This window comes from Phascolarctos cinereus, unplaced genomic scaffold, assembly GCF_003287225.1.
Source record: "Phascolarctos cinereus isolate Bilbo 61053 unplaced genomic scaffold, phaCin_HiC Scaffold_1;HRSCAF=81, whole genome shotgun sequence".
NCBI classification, from domain to species: Eukaryota; Metazoa; Chordata; class Mammalia; order Diprotodontia; family Phascolarctidae; genus Phascolarctos; species Phascolarctos cinereus.
In genome coordinates this window covers 24,977,253-24,990,853 of record NW_027555514.1, presented here as the reverse complement: position 1 = coordinate 24,990,853, position 13,601 = coordinate 24,977,253, and the positions used below count along the sequence as shown (strand labels likewise).

General features: G+C 41.2%; 1 protein-coding gene across 9 annotated transcripts in view; it reads left to right on the top strand.

The window, feature by feature from the left end:
* The window catches only part of RBMS3 (RNA binding motif single stranded interacting protein 3), a 1,402,476-nt gene that overhangs the window by 963,672 nt on the left and 425,203 nt on the right, over positions 1–13,601 (top strand). For all 9 annotated transcript variants that reach the window (XM_078151263.1, XM_078151264.1, XM_078151268.1 and 6 more), the window contains one exon: positions 4,480–4,571. In XM_078151263.1, coding sequence (XP_078007389.1) covers positions 4,480–4,571 — 92 coding nt within the window. The remainder of the gene's footprint in view (positions 1–4,479; positions 4,572–13,601) is intronic.

The window sequence follows — 13,601 nt, the reverse complement described above, 5'->3', positions numbered from 1 at the left end:
CTGCTAAGCCCTCCCTCAGCAATTCAGAGACATGGGTCCTCATTCATCCAAATTCCATTGTTGGCAGAAAGGAAATGCACAACGTGGAGTGAACAGCAGCAAGTGGCTTTATTTCTTTATGAAAGGATAAATATTCTCTGGGGGAAGCTAAGGATTTTCTTTTTTTTCCGTCTGGTTATAATGTAGTGCATGCTGTCTTGAGCAACTGGAGAATGTGTTTTTTATTTCTAGAGGTGAAGTATTTAAAGGATTGCACATGAACTGAGCCTTCCTATTTGAATTTTCCACGGTAAATATTTACGAAGGACCCTCAGCTCTATGGCATAGTTTACATCCAATGATTTCACTTTTCTTTACACATTTCCTGGTGGGCTCTTGAGGTCCCCACTGTCTATAAAGCATAAATATGGAAAATGAGCATTGTATATAAGTGGCTTTGTGTCATGTCTCCCACATGGCCCATGCTATGCTGTGACTTTAAAAAATTAAAAAAAAATAATTTCCTCTCTTATTGACTGTGGGGCATCCCATAATTCTCCTCCTGCTTCTGGGATGTTAAGAAAGCTTGGGGAATGGAAGGTCCTCATGGTGGATTTGTTCTGTTTGGATTGGATTTCAGCCCTGGAGATCAGTGTAGAGATTTTGTAATATCCTGTGTACCATGTGGGGGTGGAAGGAAAGGAAAAGAGCCAGAGGGAGAAACCTGAATTGGAGGAAAGGCAGACAGTTCTGTAAAGTGTCCAGGAAAGAAAGCCCCTGCCTGGAGGGCCCTGGTGCTAGCACTTGAAACCTTTATATACTACTGTTCTACCTATGCTAACGTGTCAATCAATTATCAACCAATCAGCATTTGGCCTCTACTATGTTCCGGAGATGAAAAAGAAAGTGAATTCTGTCCTACTCCCCTGGAGTCTATAGTCTTTTGGGGGTTGGGGAAGGAGAACAGAATATATATATAGAGAGAAAAACATGCAGAGTAAATATGGAGGGGAGTAGCATTTTATGAGGCAGTGGTTAAAAGGGAAGACATTCCAGGGAGATGACCAGTACCAGTGCACAGAGTTGGGAGATGCTATGTGTGAGAAAGAGAAGGAAAGAAGGAAATGAGCATTTTTAAGTGCCTACTATGGGCCAGGAACCATGCTAAGTACTTTACAAATATGATCTCATTTGATCTTCAGGACAACCCTGTGAGACAGGGGCTCTTTTATCCCCATTTCATAGTTGAGGAAGACAGAGATTAAGTGACTTCCCCAAGGACACAGCTGGTAAACGGCTGAGGCCAGATTTGAACTCAAGAAGTCTCCAGACCCAGTGCTCTATGTACTATACTACTTACTTGCCAGTTTGGTTGAACTGTGACATGAGGGAAGGGGACCCATGCATAATGCAATTGGAATGCTTTTTGGGGGCCAGGTTGAAAAGTTTAATCCATATAGAAATACTCCTGAGGTAATGGCAGCAACTTTGACTTTATTTAACAGATGAGGAAACTGAGTCGCATTGAAGTGAAACATCATTTGCCCAAGCCTCACCTCAATAGTATAACTGGAATTGATAGACTAAAAGTCATAATTAGATGCTAATTGAGCTAGGCAGTATCACATAGTTCTTAGAATGGGAGACCTGTATTCAGCAAAACCTGTATTCAAATCCTTCCTTAATACTGACTAGCCCTGTAACATCGGGCACTTAATTTAGCCACTTTGGGACTCGGTTTTCCCATTTATAAAATGAAAGGTTAGACTGGCTGATTGCTGAGGTCCCTTCAGGCTTCCAGTCTCTGATCCTTATAAAGCCCGCCCCTGGAATTGTTTTTGTGGTTGTTTTGTTTTTGCTGCTCAATCATTTCAGTCCTGTTTCACTTTTTGTGACCCCACTTGGTATTTTCTTGGCAGAGATACTGGAGTGGTTTGCCGTTTCCCCCTTCAGCTTATTTTACAGATAAGGAAACTGAGGCGAACAGGGTTGAGCAACTTGCCCAGTGTCACCCCACTAGTAAGTGTCTGAGGCCAGATTTGAACTCAAATCTTCCAGTCTCCAGGCCTGCTGCTCTATCCGCTGTGCCACCTAGTTTTACTCCATTCCTTTCTCACAAAACAATAATGAATTTTCTGGGATTCCTTTCTGCCCACCTGACTTTAGAAGTTACCAGAAGTAGCATGTGGTACGTTTTCCCTAGAACAGGCTCCTCTGTTTGTCCCCCTGTGCCCATTCAGGCCAATCTTCCTTTTCTTCTTACCCTTGATGTTGCTGAGCGCTCCCCGCTGGAGTAAGAGGATATATTCCCAGCATTCCTCAAAGGGCAGTCCGTCTTCTTGAGCTCAAACACAAACTTCACCACTTTTCCAGAGCCATTTCAGAGAGTATTTTACAGCCCACTGCTGTGTAAGAAATCCATTTTGGAATAACATACTAGGAGGGAAGGAATAAAAGGAGAAAGGATCCAAAGGGAGAAAATTAAGAAGTTAATTAAGAGAAACAACTTGGTAATTGAATTCCTTTGCACTTTTCCATGGTTATTTTTTGGGGGGGGAGTAGGGTAGGGAGGAGTCACAACACACAGCTATTGAAATTGCTTCTAGCGCTAGATATGCATGTGCCAAATGAGAAGAGGGATAGAACGGAGGAGGAAAGTATTTACTGACAGAAGAAAGGGGTGGTTGATGAAGGTTGTTTTCCGTGATGCTGCAGGAGTAGAATCCCTGTGGGGTTTTCCTTTTGCAATTGTCTTGGCTGTTAAGATTCCTTTAGGCTCAGCCTGGGCCTGGGACTTGAAATGTAGATGAGCATGATTGTCACTGTAAATATATGCTCAGACTCTATGGGACTGACTAGTTCTTAGAGGGGTGTGTGTGTGTGTGTGTGTGTGTGTGTGTGTGTGTGTGTGTGTGTTCGTGCTTGCATATGTGTATGTGTGTGTTGTGTGTATGTGTGTGTGTGTTGTATGTATGCATGGGCATGTGCCCATGGAGGGACAACAGGAGAATCTCCATGCCTCAGACAGCACACTAGCAGAAAAATGATGGACATGAATCAGGGGGGAAAATGATGGTCTAATGATTTCACTTGTTAACCAGTCCTAATTAGATGGCACTTGATGGGGCAGAGACACAGATGTCTTGTGTGACATCAACATGGTGGTGCTCACAGCACTAAGGGTTTTCCTCTGATAGTCATGGCCGTGGGCTCCTGAGCATTGTTCTGGCTGGGTTCATGCATCTCCCTAACCTGGCTTCCTACCTTGTTCTAGAAGCTATCATGACTCCCCCTTGCCTCTAGAGTAAAAGAACAAATTTTTCTTCTTGTCATTTAAAGACCTTAGTAATGTCTCCAGCCTCATTTGCCGTTCTTCCTGTCACATTCCAGTCCAACTGGTCTTCTTGCTTTTCCTTGCGTAAAATATCTCATTCCCAATCTCCACGCCTTTGCCCAGGTTGTCTCCCCTGCATAGAATACCCTCCTTCCTCACCCCTGCCTCCTGGAATTGCTAGCACCCTTCAAAGCTCCCCTCAAGGCATACCTTCTTCCTGAGGCACTTCTAGATCTGCGTAGATGTCAATACTCTTTTCACTAACGTTACTATGCATTGACTTTGCATATAGTTAGTGTTTCCTTGTCTGTGTATTGCAAGTTAGATCTGTGTAGGGGTCAATACTCTCTTCACCAACATTACTATGCATTGACTTTGCATATAATTAGTATTTCCTTGTCTGTGTATTGCAAGTCAGTATAGGGTAGCTGAGAGCTAGAATCAAAGCCAGGAAGACCCACCTCTGACACATAATGCCTATATTACTCTTGAGTCACTTAATATGAAGACAAGTCTCTAAGATTATGAGTTTCAGAGAAGGTGCCATCTGTATTGGTAGAGAGTTTCCTTACCTGGGAATTCCCTATACCAATGAAATCACAGACTCTAGGCTAACCATTGTTATCTTTACACACGTTGTTTTTCCCTGGAATAACACAGACTATTTCAGTTTGTCTTTGTATTTCCAATGCCTGGCATATAGAATGCATTTAACATTATTTTTTTTCCCCCTGAATTGAAGTGAATAAGCTGGCCTTCTTAACAAAGCAGATGTTGTGAAGGCTGAGGGAGAGGGCTGAAGGGATTCTGGCAAGGTCAAGTAATTTTCTGGCTTATTATTGAAATTAAAGTAGACGAGCTAGCTCATTTAGGAACTCAATCTGCTGAAAAATCCCAGGCCAAAGGGAGCAAACTCTGGAAATGAGAGATGATTTTCTTTCTGTCTAAAACCTCTGAAATGGCTTTCCTGAAGCAGGTACTTGCAATGATTGGGAAGGAGAAGGACTGTTGATGACAGAGCATTTTTGTCCTGCACTGGTTTTCCACCAGCCCAGACACATGCACAGATGACAACAGAGCAGGATGTCATTAGCTGTTACCCAAGGAGAGTTTGGCTTGAGGTGGCTTGAAAGCACCCACTAACAATGGCTTTTGTGTTCCCACAGGGTATGGCTTTGTAGATTTTGACAGTCCGGCTGCAGCACAGAAAGCGGTAGCATCTCTCAAGGCCAATGGCGTACAGGCACAGATGGCCAAGGTAAGCCAGATGCGTTTGGATCAGCGGCTTGCCTTTTGCGACGACATGGTCATGAGATGATTCCGAGTTGGATTAATGATTTCCTGATGTTACCTTCTTTTGGAGGGTGGTGGGAACGGTAATTTTTGGCTTGGGAAAGTTAGGCTTACTTCATTTGTACTTTGGGTTCATCAGCAATTTTGCAAAGCACGTCCGAAGCCTTGTTCAGTTCTGTTATGCTTGTTGAGTTGTGTCTCTTTTTTGTCTGTGTTAAGAACTTCCAACAGCAAATGGCATCTGGCTCGGGGAGCAATCAGTTAGATGTCTCAATCTGCCTGCTGGGCTTTGGGTAATAGCATTCTCCTTCACGTGCTTTGGAAAGCTCATAGCAGTGTGTTCAAGTGGGTCCATGCAGGGAAATGAGCTTCCTCTAAGTTTGCTGGTTGGGCCTGCTTTTGATTTTAGCTTTGAATTTGTGGAGGGATTCTTCCTGGGGTTACAAGCAGGGCATCACCCTCATGTACTTTGAGAGAACCTCCAGTGATGCTCTTGGGAGCTATTGGTCAGTTATTGATTTAGGAATGAGGGCATTGGACCTTTTTGCCTAAAGCTCCCTTTATTTCTGGAAAGAAAATTGCCTCTCTAAGCAGAGAACAATTTATAGCATATACAGGGTTTATGGGAAATTCTGATAACTTGTATGTAGATTCATGGACACATGTGATTTATATTTATGTCTTTGTGGGTATGGAAGTATAGTCCTTTATCTAGGACTGAGAACTTCTCAACTAAAACAAGGAATGAAAAAGGGCCATGATCTGTGTCAAACCCTCTTACTCCATATTTGGGTTTTTAAGTGTGGCTGTGTGAGTTTTTGTAAAGGCACATATGATTAGCCTTGACCTCTTTCCTGACTTTTCACTAATGATCCTCAGTAAGGAAGGGAGAGAAATTTCCTGTCATGGAGATATAAATTGCTATTTCCTCTGTCCATTTGGCTAGAACATGTAAGCAAATGGTTCCTAGTTTCAGCTAGAAGCCAGATGTTCATTTACAGCTGTTCCCCTCCCCTTTTCCCTCCTAACCCTATCAACCAGCTCTTAGCAGTCTGGTATAGCTCATGATCATTGACTTTCAGACACTGATCACCACTCATTTTTTTTTCCTTTTTTGTCCAGGTTGTCAGGATGGAAGGAGAGAGTTAGCTGCTATTTAAGGCATTTTAAATGATTTCAGACTGTTTAGTATCAATTTTAAACACCTATTTGACTGTAGCATTAAAGAATGTTGAAGTCTTGTCAGGATTAGGCCAGATGGCTTTAGGTCTTCTCACGAATTTAGTCCCAGGGAGTTAATGAGTTTGAAGAACAAGTAGGTGAAGAAAGGCTAAGGGTTAACAAGCAGGGATTCCTGAGCAACCTTATTAAGCAGATTCATCTCACATCTGAAGATGTGTGAGAGAGGGTGCTTTAAGTTGTTATACATTTAATTTAATAAATGAAAAGAATAAATGGAAGGAAATCAGGCAGTAACTAATCTCAAAGGTACAGTGAAAGTAGTTATAGAAAGGCATTTAAAAAACCATGTATACTTTTACTGAACTCTTTTTCTTGATTAAAAGAAAGGGCTCAGAGGCATGAGTGTGGAGGTTTATCAAGAAAGAACTGGATATGAAACAGAAGGTATCAGTAAAACACGATTAAAAAAGAAAGAGAGAAAACAGAAGAAAACTTTAATTCTGAGAACACCTGTGCACTTAGAGTAATATTCTGATGCCAAACATCCAAGCTTGGGCAAGGGTCAGATGTCAAAAGTTTTGGACATAAAAAGCAGAGTATCATTAATTTAAAAAAAGAAATGAGTTCTGGAGCCCTGGAGTTTCAAATCTGTCCAGTATCAGTGGTGCAGTATGAACTCCTGCCACTGTGGTGTACCTCTACACAAATCCCACTGGTAGGAAGACGTAGAGACTGCCTGTTCAATTGCATTAAATAAGCACTTATTATTAAACACCTACTAAACTCCAAGCCCTGTGCTAGGCGCTATGGATACAAAGAACAGATCAAAACTAGTCCTGCCCTCAAGAAGGTTATATTCTACTAGGTTATGCAGGTAGGTAAATGCAAAATGTATACAAAGTAATTTTGCTTGGGAAGATAAGGAGAAGTAGCAACAGCTGGGGGAAACAGAAAAGGCCCTTTGGAGAAGGTAGCTTTGGATGAGAAGAAACAGTTCCAAGTACTGATCTATAGACCACTTCCCATCACCTCTCATTCCGTGTGCCTACGTTCTGCATATTCAGAGTGCTATTAAAAAATGAAAACCTTTTAAACAGCATATGCAGTGATTAGCAATTTGAGGCAGCATTTTTGGCCCTCATCCCATGCCATATTTATACAATAAGCAAATACTCATTGGAGTGTTTCAGGACATTTTGTTTCTGGAATTGCTCTAGAGTTATTACCTTGCCCAGTGTGATATATAGAGTAGATTTGTAATCTCTTTCTTTCTTCCTAATCTTGAAGCATGCCAAGGAGTTTAAGATAGGCATCTGCCTCCTGGAATGGTTCAGTTGTTAATGACTCTGGAATTCAACAACTGAGAAGAAATATGTGTGTATACACATATGTACACATATATACATGTGCATGCATATATGTGTGTGTTTTAGATGGAATGCATATAAATATATATAACAATATGTGATAATTTTAAGTACATACAATAACTATATGTGAAGGGCAACACACATTTATTAATCACCTTCTATATATCAGGCACTGTGCTGAGAACTTTACAAATATGATCTCATTTGACCCTCACAAACACCCTGAAAGGTAGGTGCTATTATTATCCCCATTTTACATTTGAAGAAATTGAGGCAGCCAAAAAGAAGTATGTTGACTTTTCAGGGTCACATAACTAGTAAGTGGCTGAACAAGATTTGAATGTGGGTCTTCCTGACGCCAAGCCTAGGGCTCCATCCCATGTACCACCCTGCTGCCTACATCCACACACCCCCTCACACATGTGTATACACACACACACATATGTGAATACATATAGGTATATATGTGTATGTATAGATGTGCATATGTGTATCTGTGTGCATATATTTATGCAGTATTTTGCTGCATGACTTTAAAATAAATATATTTCAAAATCATAGCTGATGTGCCCCAGATGTCGTTTGAAGCATCTAACAAGTCCCTAAGGAGAGACAACATTTCGTGTAACTTTGCTCTTCCATGGCTAACAATGAAGGGGGTTGTAAACTAAGAGTAACACCCAAATGAAACCCTGGTTGGTGGTAAAAGACATCATAAATATTCGTTAGCAGAGAATAACAATTGTTCAAGGTATTTGCTGCTCTTTAAAGGGCAGGAGGGATCCCACAGATGTGGCTAATTGAGGAGTTTTCCTATGCCTCAGACGGTGCTTTCCCATCCAAGTTTGGGGCTGGATATTCTTAATCATTATTAGTGCACTAATCACCTTGTTGCCTCATAGGAAGTAGTCTTTCTTCAATGACTGCTTTGAAGTGTCATTGAAAGAACAATGGCTTTGGAGTCCAGGCACCATAGAGACACAGTCCGGGGTCCTGGGAAAAAGATCTTGTGCAAATCTTGTCTCTGTTTTCTTCTTTATAGAATGAGAAAGAGTGTCCTCTGCCTCCCCTTCACATTCTAGGAATGGTTGAGGAGGTGTTCGGTGATATCCAGGCCATTCTCTTTAGATGCTGGCCCATTAGTTTATCAAGGATCAAATATGACATCAATACCACAAGAATAGTTACAACTTTACAAAAAAGGACCTACTATGAACAAAGCTCTGTGCCAGGTGCTGGGAATAGAAGGAGCAAAATCAAACAGCCTCTGACTTCAGTAAACTTAAAAACTGGCTCAGGGGAAGAGGAGGAAAAGGATATAAGATAGATATACATAAATTAATGAAAAGTGATGTGTCCATTTTAGAAGCACTAGGGTAGCTGATGGAGAACTGGCCTTGAAACCAGGAAGAACTGGGTTTGTATCCCACTTCTGATACATACTGTGTGACCTTGGGCAGAGACTTGACTTCTTACTGCTCTGGCAAGTCGAAGAGAAGGTACTAACCCTCATTGGAAGAGGCATATTTCTCATTTGGGACTTCCTTATGCAAAGGAAATTGTAGTGCCAGTTCCCAGCACTATTCCTATTTAAAAGGAAGAGAGCAGTAACACCATTGGCCATCAGCAATGACTTCCTCTAGCAGTTGGCATTTGAGCTCCAATGACAGCTAACAAGCATTCGTTAAGTGCCTACTCTGTGTCAGGCACTGTGCTAGATGAGGGGTTACAAAGAAGGTCAAAAGATAGTCCCTGCCCTCAAGGAGCTCGTAATGAGGGAGAAAACATGCAAACAATTATGCAAAAACAAGATATATACAAGATAAATTGGACATAATCCACCAAGTGAAGGCCCTAGCATTTGAACTGTACCTGTCAGGATACTAGGGATGCTACTGTGTGGAAGTAAGGAGGGAGCATAGTCCACTGTTGGAAGGTGGGGTGGCAGGGTCTGGATTCAACAAAGGCCCAGAAGAGATGAAACCTTATCTGAGAATACTAGCTTGAAGGCTGGTTTGACTAGAACATGAAAAAGGCTATGAGTTGTTATATATAGCAGAGTTGGAAAAATTAGGTGATAGCCAGGTTGTAAAGGGTTTTAAGTGCCAGGATGAGGATTTTATATGCAACAGGGAAACACTGGTGATTTTTGAACTGACTGGCCCTAAAACTCAGATGATCTAAGAATTTCATTAGCGATTAGATAGCAAAATGGAGCTCAAGGTCATTTTGCTTATGATGAGGTGGGGATGGAGGAGAAGGCTAACATCTGGGATATCAGAAGCAAAATGTAACCTTTTAAGTTTAGGAGATGAACAAACTTCAGTGTTAGTGCTTTTCTGTTGGTGTATTTAGGAAGAAAAACTCAGCTACTCACTTTAAGAATTATTGGTTAAAAATTACTGAAAAATATCTAGGTGCCATCATGGACAAAATGATATGCCTCAGGTGAATATACATTGGAATACAAGGTGGAATGAAGCTTGGACACCCCTTTGATTTGGTGAAATATCTGCTATTGGCAAGGAAAGGTACTACAGTCCAGTGGACCATATTGTTATAACATAATCCTGTCTGTGTAGAGGCAGCTATAAAGTTTGACTGAAGACTGATAAAATCAGATGCATGATCAAGTCCAAATGGCCACGTTTTGCTTTCAATATCTGGATACAGACTAACTAGAGAACATTCTTTCCAGGACTGGAAAGAAAAGAGGGGATTCTCACTGAGGTATGGGTTCATTGGATTGCCTCTGAAGTCATTTCCAACTCTGAGATTCTGTGGGAAACCAGGGAAAATATATAGAACAAAGTTGTCCCTCCCAAAAATGGGAGCCTGCATTTTAATGCCTTCTGAATAAGCAATGACCAAGACATTGATTTACTTGTAGTAGCAGGTAATCAATACCCATTTTTTGACTCAATCAGCAAGCACTCATTAAGAACTTATATATGTGCCTGGCACTGTGTTAGACATTGGGTATAAAAGACAAAAGTTAAAAAAGCCGCTGTCCTCAATGAGCTTATTGTATGTCAAAAGAATGAATGAAAAAGGATATTTGGATAACTTCAGTAAGTGTAGTAAATAAGGACAAACCCAAAGAAGCAACGAAAAAGTAGGTTTTAATTTTAAGCTATTCACCTTTTTCTTCTACCCAAACTTGAGATAAACTGCCAAAGACATGCTTTGCAGTAATGAGTAGATACAGCTGTTGTAAACAGCATATCTCATTTTAATCTTCCAGAAATAGAGGAAAGATTCATTTCCTAAAGAAAGCAATCAGCTCTGTGTGTGTGTGTGTGTGTGTGTGTGTGTGTGTGTGTGTGTGAATGTGATTGGGAACACGTTGTTCACATTTAAACACACATATGGGCGTGGATAACTAAATGTGCTCTTCACTTGCAGACAACACAGAATTTTATCCTTCCACTTTTTTTTTTCCTGGACAAAGTATTCCCTTGGAAAAAGATCTGTATGGATCAGGTAACTGCCTAAAGACTGAATCCTGTACTGTCAAATATTTTAATTATCCATCCTGTTGATTTTTAAATGGGACTCACTTCCCCAGATTTAACCTGTTCATTTACATTGAATTATTGCCTTTGGACTGCTTTATGCCTCTCTCTTCCAAAGAGTTGTCACTGAAATATGTCAACTCGTCCCAGATCAGTGTTCAGCACAAATCTATTGATACACATCTATGAAGGACAAGCCTGGCACATAGCCTGACCCTGGGGAATTTCTGACACAACCCACCACAAAGCATCACCCATCCTGTGATTGAAATTTCTGTGATTTGCAACTAGATCAATATTTATGTATTAGGCTTTTACATCTCTTTAAAATATTTGTGAATATCAGCCTGGTTGGCTGTGTCAACTGGGCTCCTATTTTCTGATGCCAGAGTTGAATGCTGGGATTGAAAAATCCAATATTGAAATTGTCAGGGTTGATCTTAATCCCGTTCTTTAATTATTTGACTTTTTGGGAGCAGAATTTGCTAAAGTTAAATATTTGTATTAGCTTCTGCAAAATGATTTTCATAATCTGCTTCTGGTGCTGCCCAGGGCTGCTGTTAAAAACTCCATGGTTGTCTCTTAAAGTGGAAATAACTGGGATTGGGGTTGATATCCTAATGGAGTTGGCTGAATTCCACAGCATCTTCTAAAAACCTGCACAGGGTGACCTGAGTGGAGCCTCTGCCTGTGGCCAGTGTGTTTCTTCCTACAGAATGTGTGTGGAACACTGAGCAGTAGAGAGTTCTTTTTGTTTTAGGGAAAACAAACAAACAGACACACAACCCCCTGTTAACTATCTCATCAAGTACATATGTAGAGAATGTGTCCAGGGGCTGATCCAAATCAATACTTCATTTCTGCTTATACTCCTGTGAAATTAAATAGCCATCCACAAAGAAGGTGCTCTTGGCTGCAATTATTTTTTTTCTTGAATTTTAAATGAAAAGATTCACTCTGTGCTCTCTGCCTCCTTCTCCCCACCCTCCACCCCCCCATTTCACATTGCTAGTCTTTACTCTAAGGAAAATCCTTGGAAAATTGCAGGTCCAGGGTAGGTCTGTGGTCTGGGGCTGCTTAGTTGAATTGGCTCTAGAACAGGAAGCCTGGGTACCATTTGTTGATTTTTCCATTGTTTTCTTTTATGGTTCTCTGCAAATCCTGTGGCCATGGCACTGGGTGACCATCTTTCCAGTGGTCGCCAGCCTATTTTGACAGGATACTTTGAGTATTGGTTACAAATTATTCATGAGGAAGATATTACAGAGTGTGTCTCCCCGTTTGGAATGTTTTCTTGCCTCGCCTCTGATTCTTGAAATCCAATATGTCCCTGCCCTAGACTGCAGAGCAGTTCAGTGGATAGAGCACCAGACTCAGAGCTCAAAAGACTCATGTACAAGTCCTGCTTCAGACATTTACTAGCTGTGTGGCTCCGAGCAAGTCACTTAACCTTTGTTTGCCTCAATTTCCTCAACTGTGAAATGAGAATGAAAGCAGAACCTGCCTCACAAGGCTGTTATGAGGATCAGATGAAGCATGTTTTAAACCTTAAATGTTATGTGAATTATCATTAGTGTTCCCTTCAGTTACAACATCTCACTTTGTCAGCCAGTCAACAGGTGTGTATTTAGGCACTGTACTAAATTCTAAGCATACAAAGAGAGAGTCTTTGTCCTCTCTTTATACCACTATTTATGTAGTGTTGTTGTTCAGTAGTTTTTCAGTCATGTCTGACTCTTCTTGAACCTTTTGGGGCTTTCTTGGCAAAGATACTGGAGTAGTGTGCTATTTGCATCTCCAGCTCATTTTACAGATGAGGAAACTGAGGCAAACAGGATTAAGTGACTTTCCCAGGGTCACGCAGCTCGTGAGTGTCTGAGGCCAGATTTGAACACAGGAAGATGAGTCTTCCAGACTCCAGTCCTGGCACTCTATCCACTGCACCACCGAGATAACCTTTAAGTATCTATTAAACACCTTCTGTAAATCAGGCACTGTGCTTAACACTTGGGATACAAAGAAAAGCAAGAAAAAAGTAAACACAAAAAATAGAATTTGGCCCTGTATTTTCTGAATGCCTTATCTTCATCACTCAGCAGCCTGTGTATCTTGGAAGCTTGTCTGGCCCTTTTGCAAATGGAGGGTATTGGAAAAACAGGAAACTTACAGGCTGTAAATGCGCTCTGTGCCACAGTCAGACTTGATTCCTTTCTTCCCACCATGCTCAGGAAACTCAGGCCTCCTGGACTCAAGTGACCCAACCACAGCTATGCATCTTGGGAATCTGTTGGTCAGATCAAGAAGTCGGAATGGGCAAATCTGCATTCCAGCTTCTGAAAGCATATTGACGCTATGTGCACGAATCAAAAGTACTCCCCAAATAAATCAAACCTTAGATTTCAAACTTTGGGCAAAATTCCCAATGGGAACCATACCTTCCTCTTCACTGTGGATCCCCTTAAGTGCTCCATGAAGGTGACTGGCGAGAATTTGCACCCTTCCATGAAAGAGCTACAGCTGGAGGTGAGATAATGCTAGAGGCCTATTTCCTTGACTTGATGCGTGACTATTATTCCCATGGATGCTAATAAGTGTCGCGCTCATACATCAAGCAGAGAATATTCCCCTTGAGTCCACGTTCAACTTGACTGATCAGACAAGCTTCATCTACTCAATGTGAAGTGACTTTTATATCCTCAAATTCAAAGTTAACTTGCTGGGAAGGTGATAGGATTTAATGAAATCATTATCCCTCAAAAGTATAATGTACCTTCCATATGGAAAATGATACCTCCCAAAGCAAAGGCATAGGCCAAAAAAAAAAAATCATTGAAGTTGTCAGTGGAGGGAAGCCCCACGTAATGTTACACTCATCAATCTCATTTTATAATAGCATTTTATGCTTCATAACCAAATACTTCTATGAAG